At 46.8% G+C, this 17,314-nt stretch overlaps 1 protein-coding gene across 1 annotated transcript in view; it reads right to left on the bottom strand.

The window, feature by feature from the left end:
• LOC116958316 (ephrin type-B receptor 1-B-like) overlaps positions 1-17,314 on the bottom strand; it is an 85,653-nt gene that overhangs the window by 56,949 nt on the left and 11,390 nt on the right. Inside the window, exons 4-5 of the mRNA XM_076058488.1 lie at positions 16,365-16,592; positions 2,884-3,039 (exon numbers count right to left, since the gene is read on the bottom strand). Of these exons, the coding sequence (XP_075914603.1) occupies positions 2,884-3,039; positions 16,365-16,592 (384 nt within the window). The remainder of the gene's footprint in view (positions 1-2,883; positions 3,040-16,364; positions 16,593-17,314) is intronic.

The raw sequence follows: 17,314 nt of genomic DNA, 5'->3' as shown, positions 1-17,314 counted from the left end.
CCCATGGCAACAGCTTCCACCCCCCTTGGCAACAGCTTCCATCTCCCTTGGCAACAGCTTCCATCCCCCTTGGCAACAGCTTCCATCTCCCATGGCAACGGCCCCCATCTCCCATGGCAACAGCTTCCACCTCCCTTGGCAACAGCTTACATCTCCCTTGGCAACGGCCCCCATCTCCCATGGCAACAGCTTCCATCTCCCTTGGCAACAGCTTCCACCTCCCTTGGCAACAGCTTCCATCTCCCTTGGCAACCGCTTCCATCTCCCTAGGCAACAGCTCCCATCTCCCTTGGCAACAGCTTCCATCCCCCTTGGCAACGGCTCCCATCCCCGTTGGCAACAGCTTACATCTCCCTTGGCAACAGCTTACATCTCCCTTGGCAACGGCCCCCATCTTCCATGGCAACAGCTTCCATCTCCCTTGGCAACAGCTTCCATCTCCATTGGCAACAGCTTCCACCTCCCTTGGCAACAGCTTCCATCTCCCTTGGCAACGGCCCCCATCTCCCATGGCAACAGCTTCCATCTACCTTGGCAACAGCTTCCATCTCCCTTGGCAACAGCTTCCATCTCCCTTGGCAACAGCTTCCATCCCCCTTGGCAACAGCTTCCATCTCCCTTGGCAACAGCTTCCATCTCCCTTGGCAACGGCCCCCATCTCCCTTGGCAACAGCTTCCACCTCCCTTGGCAACAGCTTCCATCTCCCTTGGCAACGGCCCCCATCTCCCTTGGCAACAGCTTCCATCTCCCTTAGCAACAGCTTCCATCCCCCTTGGCAACAGCTTCCATCTACCCTTGGCAACAGCTTCCATCTCCCTTGGCAACAGCTTCCACCTTCCTTGGCAACAGCTTCCATCCCCCTTGGTAACAGCTTCCATCTCCCATGGCAACAGCTTCCACCCCCCTTGGCAACAGCTTCCATCTCCCATGGCAACAGCTTCCACCCCCCTTGGCAACAGCTTCCATCTCCCTTGGCAACAGCTTCCATCCCCCTTGGCAACAGCTTCCATCTCCCATGGCAACGGCCCCCATCTCCCATGGCAACAGCTTCCACCTCCCTTGGCAACAGCTTACATCTCCCTTGGCAACGGCCCCCATCTCCCATGGCAACAGCTTCCATCTCCCTTGGCAACAGCTTCCACCTCCCTTGGCAACAGCTTCCATCTCCCTTGGCAACCGCTTCCATCTCCCTAGGCAACAGCTCCCATCTCCCTTGGCAACAGCTTCCATCCCCCTTGGCAACGGCTCCCATCCCCGTTGGCAACAGCTTACATCTCCCTTGGCAACAGCTTACATCTCCCTTGGCAACGGCCCCCATCTTCCATGGCAACAGCTTCCATCTCCCTTGGCAACAGCTTCCATCTCCATTGGCAACAGCTTCCACCTCCCTTGGCAACAGCTTCCATCTCCCTTGGCAACGGCCCCCATCTCCCATGGCAACAGCTTCCATCTACCTTGGCAACAGCTTCCATCTCCCTTGGCAACAGCTTCCATCTCCCTTGGCAACAGCTTCCATCCCCCTTGGCAACAGCTTCCATCTCCCTTGGCAACAGCTTCCATCTCCCTTGGCAACGGCCCCCATCTCCCTTGGCAACAGCTTCCACCTCCCTTGGCAACAGCTTCCATCTCCCTTGGCAACGGCCCCCATCTCCCTTGGCAACAGCTTCCATCTCCCTTAGCAACAGCTTCCATCTCCCTTGGCAACAGCTTCCATCTCCCTTGGCAACAGCTTCCATCTCCCTTGGCAACAGCTTACATCCCCCTTGGCAACAGCTTCCATCTCCCTTGGCAACAGCTTCCACCACCCTTGACAACAGCTTCCATCTCCCTTGGCAACAGCTTCCACCACCCTTGACAACAGCTTCCATCTCCCTTGGCAACAGCTTCCATCCCCCTTGGCAACAGCTTCCATCTCCCTTGGCAACAGCTTACACCTCCCTTGGCAACGGCCCCCATCTCCCATGGCAACGGTTCCCTGCTCCCCCCCCCCCCCACCCCCCGTGTCGCTGTCCACGCGTCCAACCACCTGCGGCTGGACGCGGCGGTGGAGTCACAGCCACAATCACAACCACCATCACCATCACAACCATCACCACCACCACCATCACCACCACCACCACCATCATCACCACCATCACCACCATCACCATCACCACCACCATCATCACCACCACCACCATCACCACCATCACCATCACCACCATCACCACCATCACCATCACCACCATCACCACCATCACCATCACCACCATCACCACCATCACCATCACCACCATCACCACCATCACCACCATCACCATCACCACCACCATCATCACCACCACCACCATCACCACCATCACCATCACCACCATCACCACCATCACCATCACCACCATCACCACCATCACCATCACCACCATCACCACCATCACCATCACCACCATCACCACCATCACCACCATCACCATCACCACCACCACCATCACCACCATCACCACCACCACCATCACCACCACCATCACCATCACCACCACCATCATCACCATCACCATCACCACCACCACCATCACCACCACCATCACCACCACCACCACCATCACCACCATCACCACCACCATCACCACCACCATCACCACCACCATCACCACCACCACCATCACCACCACCACCACCACCGTCACCACCACCACCACCATCACCACCGTCACCACCACCACCGTCACCACCACCACCATCACCACCACCACCACCACCATCACCACCACCATCACCACCACCACCACCACCGTCACCACCACCATCACCACCATCACCACCACCATCACCACCACCACCATCACCACCACCATCACCACCACCATCACCACCACCACCACCGTCACCACCACCACCACCGTCACCTGTGCAGGCGAGGTGCGCTCCGTCAGTGTCGGCACGGTAGTAACCGGGCTCACAGGCACACGCCGTGGCTCCCAGCGACACCGCGTGGCTCCTAGCCGGGCACGGTCCACAGCCGCCCAGGCCGCCCTCTGCCTTGTACAGACCCACAGCGCACACTGCGTGTGGTGGGGGGGTGGTGGGTGGGTGGTGGGGGGGTGGTGGGGGGGGGTGGTGGGGGGGGGGTGGGGGGGGAGAGGTTGCAAAGGTGAAGGTGTCACGCTCAACCCACCCACCCATCCACCCATCCACCCACCCATCCACCCACCCACTTATCCACCCACCAAACCATCCTCCCACCCACCCATCCACCCACCCATCCACCCATCCACCCACCCACCCATCCACCCACAAAACGATCGGCCCACCCATCCACCTATCCACCCATCCACCCACCAAACCATCGGCCCACCCATCCACCCACCAAACCATCCTCCCACCCACCCACCCATCCACCCACAAAACCATCGGCCCACCCACCCACCCACACACCGATCCACCTACCCACCCACCCACCCATTCCACCCACCCACCCATCCACCCACCCACCCACCCACCAAACCATCCACCCACCAAACCATCCACCCACCCACCTATCCACCCAGAAGAGGAGGAGGTGGTGGAGGATGTGCAGTAGGAGGTAGTAGTAATAGTAGTAGGAGATAGTGGTAGTAGTAGTCGTAGTAGTATCAGGTAGTAGGATGTAGTGGTAGTAGTAGTATCAGGTAGTAGGATGTAGTGGTAGTAGTAGTATCAGGTAGTAGTATCAGGTAGTAGGAGGAGCTAGTGGTAGTTGTATCAGGTAGTGTAAGGTATTAGTAGTATTAGGTAGTAGTAGGTAGTAGTAGTAGTATCAGGTAATAGTAGTAGTGTAGTGGTAGTGTAGTAGTAGTGGTAGTAGTAGTATCAGGCTGTATCAGGTAGTAGTAGTAGTATCAGGTAGTAGTAGTATCAGGTAGTAGTATCAGGTAGTAGTAGTGGTAGTAATAGTATCAGGTAGTAGTAGTAGTATCAGGTAGTAGTAGTAGTAGTATCAGGTAGTAGTAGTAGTATCAGGTAGTAGTAGTAGTATCAGGTAGTAGTAGTAGTATCAGGTAGTAGTAGTATCAGGTAGTAGTAGTAGTATCAGGTAGTAGTATTATCAGGCTGTATCAGGTAGTAGTATCAAGTAGTAGTATCAGTCTGTATCAGGTAGTAGTAGTAGTATCAGGCTGTATCAGGTAGTAGTAGTATCAGGTAGTAGTATCAGGTAGTAGTAGTAGTATCAGTCTGTATCAGTTAGTAGTAGTAGTATCAGTCTGTATCAGGTAGTAGTAGTAGTGGTATCAGGCTGTATCAGGCTGTATCAGGTAGTAGTAGTATCAGGTAGTAGTAGTATCAGGCGGTATCAGGTAGTAGTAGTAGTATCAGTCTGTATCAGGTAGTAGTATCAGGTAGTAGTAGTATCAGGCGGTATCAGGTAGTAGTAGTAGTATCAGGTAGTAGTAGTATCAGGTAGTAGTAGTATCAGGTAGTAGTATTATCAGGCTGTATCAGGTAGTAGTAGTATCAAGTAGTAGTAGTATCAGTCTGTATCAGGTAGTAGTAGTAGTATCAGCCTGTATCAGGTAGTAGTAGTATCAGGTAGTAGTAGTATCAGGTAGTAGTAGTATCAGGTAGTAGTAGTATCAGGCGGTATCAGGTAGTAGTTGTAGTATCAGTCTGTATCAGGTAGGAGTAGTATCAGGCTGTATCAGGTAGTAGTAGTATCAGGTAGTAGTAGTATCAGGCTGTATCAGGTAGTAGTAGTATCAGGTAGTAGTAGTATCAGGTAGTAGTAGTATCAGGAAGTAGTAGTATCAGGTAGTTGCAGTATCAGGTAGTAGTAGTATCAGGTAGTAGTAGTATCAGGTAGTAGTAGTATCAAGTAGTAGTAGTAGTATCAGGTAGTAGTATCAGGTAGTAGTAGTATCAGGTAGTAGTATCAGGTAGTAGTAGTATCAGGTAGTAGTAGTAGTATCAGGTAGCAGTAGTATCAGGTAGTAGTAGTAGTATCAGGTAGTAGTAGTATCAGGTAGTAGTAGTAGCAGTAGTAGTATCAGGTAGTAGTAGTAGTATCAGGTAGTAGTAGTAGTATCAGGTAGTAGTATCAGGTAGTAGTAGAATCAGGTAGTAGTAGTATCAGGTAGTAGTAGTATCAGGTAGTAGTAGTATCAGGTAGTAGTAGTAGTAGTAGTATCAGGTAGTAGTAGTAGTAGTATCAGGTAGTAGTAGTAGTATCAGGTAGTAGTATCAGGTAGTAGTAGTATCAGGTAGTAGTAGTATCAGGTAGTAGTAGTATCAGGAAGTAGTAGTATCAGGTAGTTGCAGTATCAGGTAGTAGTAGTATCAGGTAGTAGTAGTAGTATCAAGTAGTAGTAGTAGTATCAGGTAGTAGTAGTAGTATCAGGTAGTAGTAGTATCAGGTAGTAGTAGTATCAGGAAGTAGTAGTATCAAGTAGTAGTAGAATCAGGTAGTAGTAGTATCAGGTAGTAGTAGTATCAGGTAGTAGTAGTATCAGGTAGTAGTAGTATCAGGATGTAGTAGTAGAATCAGGTAGTAGTAGTATCAGGTAGTAGTAGTAAAAGGTAGTAGCAGTATCAGGTAGTAGTAGTATCAGGATGTAGTAGTAGAATCAGGTAGTAGTAGTATCAGGTAGTAGTAGTATCAGGTAGTAGCAGTATCAGGTAGTAGTAGTATCAGGATGTAGTAGTAGAATCAGGTAGTAGTAGTATCAGGTAGTAGTAGTATCAGGTAGTAGTAGTATTGTCACGTAGTATCAGGCTGTATCAGGTAGTAGCGGGAGGCAGTTCTCACGTTGGCAGGATGAGAGGCTCTGGTCTGGGCTGGCCCCTGGACTACAGGCACAGTAGTATCAGGTAGTAGTAGTATCAGGTAGTAGTAGTATCAGGTAGTAGTAGTAGTATTATCACGTAGTATCAGGCTGTATCAGGGCGTAGCGGGAGGCAGTTCTCACGTTGGCAGGATGAGAGGCACTGGTCTGGGCTGGCCCCTGGACTACAGGCACAGTAGTATCAGGTAGTAGTAGTAGTATCAGGTAGTAGTAGTATCAGGTAGTAGTAGTATCAGGTAGTAGTAGTATCAGGTAGTAGTATCAGGTAGTAGTAGTATCAGGTAGTAGTAGTATCAGGTAGTAGTAGTATCAGGTAGTAGTAGTATCAGGTAGTAATAGTATCAGGTAGTAGTAGTATCAGGTAGTAGTAGTATCAGGTAGTAGTATCAGGTAGTAGTAGTATCAGGTAGTAGTATTATCAGGTAGTAGTAGTATCAGGCTGTATCAGGTAGTAGTAGTATCAAGTAGTAGTAGTATCAGTCTGTATCAGGTAGTAGTAGTATCAAGTAGTAGTAGTATCAGTCTGTATCAGGTAGTAGTAGTATCAGTCTGTATCAGGTAGTAGTAGTAGTATCAGGCTGTATCAGGTAGTAGTAGTATCAGGTAGTAGTAGTAGTATTAGGTAGTAGTAGTATCAGGGAGTAGTAGTAGTATCAGGTAGTAGTATCAGGTAGTAACTGTATCAGGTAGTAGTAGTATCAGGTAGTAGTAGTAGTAGTATCAGGATGTATCAGGAAATAGTAGTATCAGGTAGTAGTAGTATCAGGTAGTAGTAGTGGTAGTAGTAGTATCAGGTAGTAGTAGTATCAGGTAGTATTAGTATCAGGTAGTAGTAGTATCAGGTAGTAGTAGTAGTAGTATCAGGTAGTAGTAGTATCAGGTAGTAGTAGTGGTAGTAGTAGTAATAGTATCAGGTAGTAGTAGTATCAGGTAGTAGTATCAGGTAGTAGTAGTAGTAGTATCAGGATGTATCAGGAAATAGTAGTATCAGGTAGTAGTAGTAGTATCAGGTAGTAGTAGTAGTATCAGGTAGTAGCAGTATCAGGTAGTAGTAGTAGTAGTATCAGGTAGTAGTAGTATCAGGTAGTAGTAGTATCAGGTAGTAGTAGTAGTAGTATCAGGTAGTAGTAGTATCAGGATGTATCAGGAAATAGTAGTATCAGGTAGTAGTAGTATCAGGTAGTAGTAGTAGTATCAGGTAGTAGTAGTAGTATCAGGTAGTAGCAGTATCAGGTAGTAGTAGTAGTATCAGGTAGTAGTAGTATCAGGTAGTAGTAGTATCAGGTAGTAGTAGTATCAGGATGTAGTAGTAGTAGTATCAGGTAGTAGTAGTATCAGGATGTATCAGGAAATAGTAGTATCAGGTAGTAGTAGTATCAGGTAGTAGTAGTATCAGGTAGTAGTAGTATCAGGTAGTAGTAGTAGTATCAGGTAGTAGTATCAGGTAGTAGTAGTATCAGGTAGTAGTAGTATCAGGTGGTAGTAGTATCAGGTAGTAGTAGTATCAGGTAGCAGTAGTATCAGGTAGTAGTAGTAGTATCAGGTAGTAGTAGTATCAGGTAGTAGTAGTATCAGGTAGTAGTAGTATCAGGTAGTAGTAGTATCAGGTAGTAGTAGTAGTATCAAGTAGCAGTAGTAGTATCAGGTAGTAGTAGTATCAGATAGCAGTAGTATTGTCACGTAGTATCAGGTAGTAGTAGTATCAGGTAGTAGTAGTATCAGGTAGTAGTAGTAGTATCAAGTAGTAGTAGTATCAGGTAGTAGTAGTATCAGGTAGTAGTAGTATCAGGTAGTAGTAGTAGTATTGTCACGTAGTATCAGGCTGTATCAGGACGTAGCGGGAGGCAGTTCTCACGTTGGCAGGATGAGAGGCTCTGGTCTGGGCTGGCCCCTGGACTACAGGCACAGTAGTATCAGGTAGTAGTAGTATCAGGTAGTAGTAGTAGTATCAGGTAGTAGTAGTAGTATCAGGTAGTAGTAGTAGTATCAGGTAGTAGTAGTAGTATCAGGTAGTAGTATCAGGTAGTAGTAGTATCAGGTAGTAGTAGTATCAGGTAGTAGTAGTATTATCACGTAGTATCAGGATGTATCAGGAAGTAGCGGGAGGCAGTGCTCACGTTGGGAGGATGAGAGGCTCTGGTCTGGGCTGGCGCCTGGACTACAGGCACAGTAGTATCAGGTAGTAGTAGTAGTAGTATCAGGTAGTAGTAGTATCAGGTAGTAGTAGTAGTATCAGATAGTAGTAGTATTGTCACGTAGTATCAGGATGTATCAGGACGTAGCGGGAGGCAGTTCTCACGTTGGCAGGATGAGAGGCTCTGGTCTGGGCTGGCCCCTGGACTACAGGCACAGTAGTATCAGGTAGTAGTAGTATCAGGTAGTAGTAGTATCAGGTAGTAGTAGTATCAGGTAGTAGTAGTATCAGGTAGCAGTAGTATTGTCACGTAGTATCAGGCTGTATCAGGACGTAGCGGGAGGCAGTTCTCACGTTGGCAGGATGAGAGGCTCTGGTCTGGGCTGGCCCCTGGACTACAGGCACAGTAGTATCAGGTAGTAGTAGTATCAGGTAGTAGTAGTATCAGGTAGTAGTAGTATCAGGTAGTAGTAGTATCAGGTAGTAGTAGTATCAGGTAGTAGTAGTATCAGGTAGTAGTAGTATCAGGTAGTAGTAGTAGTATCAGGTAGTAGTAGTATCAGGTAGTAGTAGTATCAGGTAGTAGTAGTATCAGGTAGTAGTAGTAGTATCAGGTAGTAGTAGTATCAGGTAGTAGTAGTATTGTCACGTAGTATCAGGCTGTATCAGGTAGTAGCGGGAGGCAGTTCTCACGTTGGCAGGATGAGAGGCTCTGGTCTGGGCTGGCCCCTGGACTACAGGCACAGTAGTATCAGGTAGTAGTAGTATCAGGTAGTAGTAGTATCAGGTAGTAGTAGTAGTATTATCACGTAGTATCAGGCTGTATCAGGACGTAGCGGGAGGCAGTTCTCACGTTGGCAGGATGAGAGGCACTGGTCTGGGCTGGCCCCTGGACTACAGGCACAGTAGTATCAGGTAGTAGTAGTAGTATCAGGTAGTAGTAGTATCAGGTAGTAGTAGTATCAGGTAGTAGTAGTATCAGGTAGTAGTATCAGGTAGTAGTAGTATCAGGTAGTAGTAGTATCAGGTAGTAGTAGTATCAGGTAGTAGTAGTATCAGGTAGTAGTAGTATCAGGTAGTAGTATCAGGTAGTAGTAGTATCAGGTAGTAGTATTATCAGGTAGTAGTAGTATCAGGCTGTATCAGGTAGTAGTAGTATCAAGTAGTAGTAGTATCAGTCTGTATCAGGTAGTAGTAGTATCAAGTAGTAGTAGTATCAGTCTGTATCAGGTAGTAGTAGTATCAGTCTGTATCAGGTAGTAGTAGTAGTATCAGGCTGTATCAGGTAGTAGTAGTATCAGGTAGTAGTAGTAGTATTAGGTAGTAGTAGTATCAGGGAGTAGTAGTAGTATCAGGTAGTAGTATCAGGTAGTAACTGTATCAGGTAGTAGTAGTATCAGGTAGTAGTAGTAGTAGTATCAGGATGTATCAGGAAATAGTAGTATCAGGTAGTAGTAGTATCAGGTAGTAGTAGTGGTAGTAGTAGTATCAGGTAGTAGTAGTATCAGGTAGTATTAGTATCAGGTAGTAGTAGTATCAGGTAGTAGTAGTAGTAGTATCAGGTAGTAGTAGTATCAGGTAGTAGTAGTGGTAGTAGTAGTAATAGTATCAGGTAGTAGTAGTATCAGGTAGTAGTATCAGGTAGTAGTAGTAGTAGTATCAGGATGTATCAGGAAATAGTAGTATCAGGTAGTAGTAGTAGTATCAGGTAGTAGTAGTAGTATCAGGTAGTAGCAGTATCAGGTAGTAGTAGTAGTATCAGGTAGTAGTAGTATCAGGTAGTAGTAGTATCAGGTAGTAGTAGTAGTAGTATCAGGTAGTAGTAGTATCAGGATGTATCAGGAAATAGTAGTATCAGGTAGTAGTAGTATCAGGTAGTAGTAGTAGTATCAGGTAGTAGTAGTAGTATCAGGTAGTAGCAGTATCAGGTAGTAGTAGTAGTATCAGGTAGTAGTAGTATCAGGTAGTAGTAGTATCAGGTAGTAGTAGTATCAGGATGTAGTAGTAGTAGTATCAGGTAGTAGTAGTATCAGGATGTATCAGGAAATAGTAGTATCAGGTAGTAGTAGTATCAGGTAGTAGTAGTATCAGGTAGTAGTAGTATCAGGTAGTAGTAGTAGTATCAGGTAGTAGTATCAGGTAGTAGTAGTATCAGGTAGTAGTAGTATCAGGTGGTAGTAGTATCAGGTAGTAGTAGTATCAGGTAGCAGTAGTATCAGGTAGTAGTAGTAGTATCAGGTAGTAGTAGTATCAGGTAGTAGTAGTATCAGGTAGTAGTAGTATCAGGTAGTAGTAGTAGTATCAAGTAGCAGTAGTAGTATCAGGTAGTAGTAGTAGTATCAGATAGCAGTAGTATTGTCACGTAGTATCAGGTAGTAGTAGTATCAGGTAGTAGTAGTATCAGGTAGTAGTAGTAGTATCAAGTAGTAGTAGTATCAGGTAGTAGTAGTATCAGGTAGTAGTAGTATCAGGTAGTAGTAGTAGTATTGTCACGTAGTATCAGGCTGTATCAGGACGTAGCGGGAGGCAGTTCTCACGTTGGCAGGATGAGAGGCTCTGGTCTGGGCTGGCCCCTGGACTACAGGCACAGTAGTATCAGGTAGTAGTAGTATCAGGTAGTAGTAGTAGTATCAGGTAGTAGTAGTAGTATCAGGTAGTAGTAGTATCAGGTAGTAGTAGTAGTATCAGGTAGTAGTAGTAGTATCAGGTAGTAGTATCAGGTAGTAGTAGTATCAGGTAGTAGTAGTATCAGGTAGTAGTAGTAGTATTATCACGTAGTATCAGGATGTATCAGGAAGTAGCGGGAGGCAGTTCTCACGTTGGGAGGATGAGAGGCTCTGGTCTGGGCTGGCGCCTGGACTACAGGCACAGTAGTATCAGGTGGTAGTAGTATCAGGTAGTAGTAGTATCAGGTAGTAGTAGTAGTAGTAGTATCAGGAAGTAGTAGTAGTAGTATCAGGTAGTAGTAGTATCAGGTGGTAGTAGTATCAGGTAGTAGTAGTATCAGGTAGTAGTAGTAGTAGTATCAGGAAGTAGTAGTAGTAGTATCAGGTAGTAGTAGTATCAGGTAGTAGTAGTAGTATCAGGTAGTAGTAGTATCAGGTAGTAGTAGTATCAGGAAGTAGTAGTAGTAGTATCAGGTAGTAGTAGTATCAGGTAGTAGTAGTAGTATCAGGTAGTAGTAGTAGTATCAGGTAGTAGTAGTATCAGATAGTAGTAGTATCAGGTAGCAGTAGTATTATCACGTAGTATCAGGCTGTATCAGGTAGTAGTAGTAGTATCAGGTAGTAGTAGTATCAGGTAGTAGTAGTATCAGGTAGTAGTAGTATCAGGTAGTAGTAGTATCAGGTAGTAGTAGTAGTATTATCACGTAGTATCAGGTAGTAGTAGTATCAGGTAGTAGTAGTAGTATCAGGTAGTAGTATCAGGTAGTAGTATCAGGTAGTAGTAGTAGTAGTATCAGGTAGTAGTAGTATCAGGTAGTAGTAGTAGTATCAGGTAGTAGTAGTAGTATCAGGTAGTAGTAGTAGTATCAGGTAGTAGTAGTATTGTCACGTAGTATCAGGCTGTATCAGGACGTAGCGGGAGGCAGTGCTCACGTTGACAGGATGAGAGGCTCTGGTCTGGGCTGGCCCCTGGACTACAGGCACAGTAGTATCAGGTAGTAGTAGTATCAGGTAGTAGTAGTAGTATCAGGTAGTAGTAGTAGTATCAGGTAGTAGTAGTATCAGGTAGTAGTAGTAGTAGTATCAGGTAGTAGTAGTATCAAGTAGCAGTAGTATCAGGTAGTAGTAGTATCAGGTAGTAGTAGTAGAATCAGGCTGTAGTAGTATCAGGTAGTAGTAGTATTGTCACGTAGTATCAGGCTGTATCAGGACGTAGCGGGAGGCAGTTCTCACGTTGGCAGGATGAGAGGCTCTGGTCTGGGCTGGCCCCTGGACTACAGGCACAGTAGTATCAGGTAGTAGTAGTATCAGGCTGTAGTAGTATCAGGTAGTAGTAGTATTGTCACGTAGTATCAGGCTGTATCAGGACGTAGCGGGAGGCAGTTCTCACGTTGACAGGATGAGAGGCTCTGGTCTGGGCTGGCCCCTGGACTGCAGGCACAGTAGTATCAGGTAGTAGTAGTATCAGGTAGTAGTAGTATCAGGTAGTAGTAGTAGTAGTATCAGGTAGTAGTAGTATCAGGTAGTAGTAGTAGTATCAGGTAGTAGTAGTATCAGGTAGTAGTAGTATCAGGTAGTAGTAGCAGTAGTATCAGGATGTATCAGGTAGTAGTAGTATCAGGTAGTAGTAGTATCAGGTAGTAGTAGTAGTATCAGGTAGTAGTAGTATCAGGTAGTAGTAGTAGTAGTATCAGGTAGTAGTAGTAGTAGTATTATCACGTAGTATCAGGTAGTAGTAGTATCAAGTAGTAGTAGTAGTATCAGGTAGTAGTAGTATCAGGTGGTAGTAGTATCACGTAGTAGTAGTATTATCACGTAGTATCAGGCTGTATCAGGACGTAGCTGGAGGCAGTTCTCACGTTGGCAGGATGAGAGGCTCTGGTCTGGGCTGGCCCCTGGACTACAGGCACAGTAGTATCAGGTAGTAGTAGTATCAGGTAGTAGTAGTATCAGGTAGTAGTAGTATCAGGTAGTAGCAGTAGTATTGTCACGTAGTATCAGGATGTATCAGGTAGTAGCGGGAGGCAGTTCTCACGTTGGCAGGATGAGAGGTTCTGGTCTGGGCTGGCCCCTGGACTACAGGCACAGTAGTATCAGGTAGTAGTAGTAGTATCAGGTGGTAGTAGTAGTATCAGGTAGTAGTAGTATCAGGTAGTAGTATCAGGTAGTAGTAGTAGTATTGTCACGTAGTATCAGGCTGTATCAGGATGTAGCGGGAGGCAGTTCTCACGTTGGCAGGATGAGAGGCTCTGGTCTGGGCTGGCCCCTGGACTACAGGCACAGTAGTATCAGGTAGTAGTAGTATCAGGTAGTAGTAGTATCAGGTAGTAGTAGTATCAGGTAGTAGTAGTATCAGGTAGTAGTAGTATCAAGTAGTAGTATCAGGTAGTAGTAGTAGTATTGTCACGTAGTATCAGGCTGTATCAGGACGTGGCGGGAGGCAGTTCTCACGTTGTCAGGATGAGAGGCTCTGGTCTGGGCTGGCCCCTGGACTACAGGCACAGTAGTATCAGGTAGTAGTAGTATCAGGTAGTAGTAGTATCAGGTAGTAGTAGTATCAGGTAGTAGTAGTATCAGGTAGTAGTAGTATCAAGTAGTAGTATCAGGTAGTAGTAGTAGTATCAGGTAGTAGTAGTATCAGGTAGTAGTAGTAGTATCACGTAGTATCAGGCTGTATCAGGAAGTAACGGGAGGCAGTTCTCACGTTGGCAGGATGAGAGGCTCTGGTCTGGGCTGGCCCCTGGACTACAGGCACAGTAGTATCAGGTAGTAGTAGTATCAGGTAGTAGTAGTATCAGGTAGTAGTAGTAGTATCAGGTAGTAGTAGTAGTATCAGGTAGTAATAGTAGTAGTATCAGGTAGTAGTAGTATCAGGTAGTAGTAGTAGTATCAGGTAGCAGTAGTATCAGGTAGTAGTAGTATCAGGTAGTAGTAGTATCAGGTAGTAGTAGTAGTATCAGGTAGTAGTAGTATCAGGATGTAGTAGCTAAATCAGGTAGTAGTAGTAGTATCAGGTAGTAGTAGTAGTATCAGGTAGTAGTAGTATCAGGTAGTAGTAGTATCAGGTAGCAGTAGTATCAGGTAGTAGTAGTAGTATCAGGTAGTAGTAGTATCAGGTAGTAGTAGTATCAGGTAGTAGTAGTATCAGGTAGTAGTAGTATCAGGTAGTAGTAGTAGTATCAGGTAGTAGTAGTATTGTCACGTAGTATCAGGATGTATCAGGACATAGCGGGAGGCAGTTCTCACGTTGGCAGGATGAGAGGCTCTGGTCTGGGCTGGCCCCTGGACTACAGGCACAGTAGTATCAGGTAGTAGTAGTATCAGGTAGTAGTAGTATCAGGTAGTAGTAGTATCAGGTAGTAGTAGTATCAGGTAGTAGTAGTATCAGGTAGTAGTAGTAGTATCAGGTAGTAGTAGTATCAGGTAGTAGTAGTATCAGGTAGTAGTAGTATCAGGTAGTAGTAGTATCAGGTAGTAGTAGTAGAATCAGGCTGTAGTAGTATCAGGTAGTAGTAGTATTGTCACGTAGTATCAGGCTGTATCAGGACGTGGCGGGAGGCAGTTCTCACGTTGGCAGGATGAGAGGCTCTGGTCTGGGCTGGCCCCTGGACTGCAGGCACAGTAGTATCAGGTAGTAGTAGTATCAGGTAGTAGTAGTAGTAGTATCAGTAGTATCAGGTAGTAGTAGTATCAGGTGGTAGTAGTAGTATCAGGTAGTAGTAGTATCAGGTAGTAGTAGTATCAGGTAGTAGTAGTATTATCACGTAGTATCAGGATGTATCAGGTAGTAGTAGTATCAGGTAGTAGTAGTATTATCACGTAGTATCAGGATGTATCAGGTAGTAGTAGTATCAGGTAGTAGTAGTATCAGGTAGTAGTAGTATCAGGTAGTAGTAGTAGTATTGTCACGTAGTATCAGGCTGTATCAGGACGTAGCTGGAGGCAGTTCTCACGTTGGCAGGATGAGAGGCTCTGGTCTGGGCTGGCCCCTGGACTACAGGCACAGTAGTATCAGGTAGTAGTAGTATCAGGATGTAGTAGTAGTATCAGGTGGTAGTAGTATCAGGTAGTAGTAGTATCAGGTAGTAGTAGTAGTATCAGGTAGTAGTAGTATCAGGTAGTAGTAGTAGTATCACGTAGTATCAGGCTGTATCAGGACGTAGCGGGAGGCAGTTCTCACGTTGGCAGGATGAGAGGCTCTGGTCTGGGCTGGCGCCTGGACTACAGGCACAGTAGTATCAGGTAGTAGTAGTAGTATCAGGTGGTAGTAGTATCAGGTAGTAGTAGTATCAGGTAGTAGTATTATCAGGTAGTAGTAGTAGTATCAGGTAGTAGTAGTATCAGGTAGTAGTAGTAGTAGTATTGTCACGTAGTATCAGGCTGTATCAGGACGTAGCGGGAGGCAGTTCTCACGTTGGCAGGATGAGAGGCTCTGGTCTGGGCTGGCCCCTGGACTACAGGCACAGTAGTATCAGGTAGTAGTAGTAATATCAAGTAGTAGTAGTAGTATCAGGTAGTAGTAGTATCAGGTAGTAGTAGTAGTAGTATCAGGTAGTAGTATCAGGTAGTAGTAGTATCAGGTAGTAGTAGTAGTATCAGGTAGTAGTAGTAGTATCAGGTAGTAGTAGTATCAGGTAGTAGTAGTATCAGGTAGTAGTAGTATCAGGTAGTAGTATTATCACGTAGTATCAGGCTGTATCAGGACATAGCTGGAGGCAGTTCTCACGTTGGCAGGATGAGAGGCTCTGGTCTGGGCTGGCCCCTGGGCTACAGGCACAGTAGTATCAGGTAGTAGTAGTATCAGGTAGTAGTATTGTCACGTAGTATCAGGCTGTATCAGGACGTAGCGGGAGGCAGTTCTCACGTTGGCAGGATGAGAGGCTCTGGTCTGGGCTGGCCCCTGGACTACAGGCACAGTAGTATCAGGTAGTAGTAGTAGTATCAAGTAGTAGTAGTAGTATCAGGTAGTAGTAGTATCAGGTAGTAGTAGTAGTAGTATCAGGTAGTAGTATCAGGTAGTAGTAGTATCAGGTAGTAGTAGTAGTATCAGGTAGTAGTAGTATCAGGTAGTAGTAGTATCAGGTAGTAGTAGTATCAGGTAGTAGTAGTAGTATCAGGTAGTAGTAGTATTGTCACGTAGTATCAGGCTGTATCAGGACGTAGCGGGAGGCAGTTCTCACGTTGGCAGGATGAGAGGCTCTGGTCTGGGCTGGCCCCTGGACTACAGGCACAGTAGTATCAGGTAGTAGTAGTATCAGGCTGTAGTAGTATCAGGTAGTAGTAGTAGTAGTATCAGGTAGTAGTAGTATCAGGTAGTAGTAGTATCAGGTAGTAGTATTATCACGTAGTATCAGGATGTATCAGGACGTAGCTGGAGGCAGTTCTCACGTTGGCAGGATGAGAGGCTCTGGTCTGGGCTGGCCCCTGGACTGCAGGCACAGTAGTATCAGGTAGTAGTAGTATCAGGTAGTAGTAGTAGTAGTATCAGGTAGTAGTAGTAGTATCAGGTAGTAGTAGTATCAGGTAGTAGTAGTATTATTATCACGTAGTATCAGGCTGTATCAGGACGTAGCGGGAGGCAGTTCTCACGTTGGCAGGATGAGAGGCTCTGGTCTGGGCTGGCCCCTGGGCTGCAGGCACAGTAGTATCAGGTAGTAGTAGTATCAGGTAGTAGTAGTATCAGGTAGTAGTAGTAGTAGTATCAGGTAGTAGTAGTAGTGTTGTCACGTAGTATCAGGCTGTATCAGGACGTAGCGGGAGGCAGTTCTCACGTTGGCAGGATGAGAGGCTCTGGTCTGGGCTGGCCCCTGGACTGCAGGCACAGCGACCGGGCCCCACCGGGCCGCTCCAAGCCCCCTCGGGAGTGCAGCGACGAAGCACCGGGCCCCACTCCTCGGCCAGTCGCACGCACGAACCACGCACCAGGGAGCCACCGCCGCCACCGGCGCCGGCGCCGGCGCCGGGGACGCCGCCGGGGACACCGGCACCAGGAGCACCGCCTGCACCAACAACAACAACAACAACGCAGCACCAGCAGCAGCACCATCATCGTCTACACCACCACCACCTACACCACCAGCACCTACACCACCACCGACACCACCGCCACCTACACCACCAGCACCTACACCACCACCGACACCACCGCCACCTACACCACGACTTACACCACCACCGACACCACCGCCACCAACACCACCTACACCACCACCACCTACACCACCACCACTTACACCACCACTTACACCACCATCTACACCACCATCTACACCACCATCTACACCACCATCACCTACACCGCCACCGACACCACCGCCACCTACACCGCCACCGACACCACCATCTACACCACCACCTACACCACCACCACCTACACTGCCACCTACACCACCACCTCCTACACCACCACCTACACCACCGCCACCTACACCACCACCTACACCACCATCTACACCACCACCGACACCACCACCACCTACACCGCCACCTACACCACCACCTCCTACACCGCCACCTACACCGCCACCTACACCACCAGCACCATCATCGTCAATACCACCACCTACACCACCTCCACCACCACCTACACCACCTACACCATCATCCACACCACCAGCACCACCTACACCACCACCTACACCACCAACAGCGCCACCTACACCACCTACACCACCACCACCAGCAGCACCACCTATACCACCAGCACCATCATCGTCTATAC

The sequence above is a fragment of the Petromyzon marinus genome (genome assembly GCF_048934315.1).
Source record: "Petromyzon marinus isolate PM22_M1 ecotype Great Lakes invasive population chromosome 75 unlocalized genomic scaffold, UKy_Petmar_22M1.pri1.0 chr75_unloc.4, whole genome shotgun sequence".
Taxonomy (NCBI): domain Eukaryota; kingdom Metazoa; phylum Chordata; class Hyperoartia; order Petromyzontiformes; family Petromyzontidae; genus Petromyzon; species Petromyzon marinus.
Note: the sequence above shows the minus strand (reverse complement) of the source record. Positions and strands in the feature narration are given on the sequence as shown.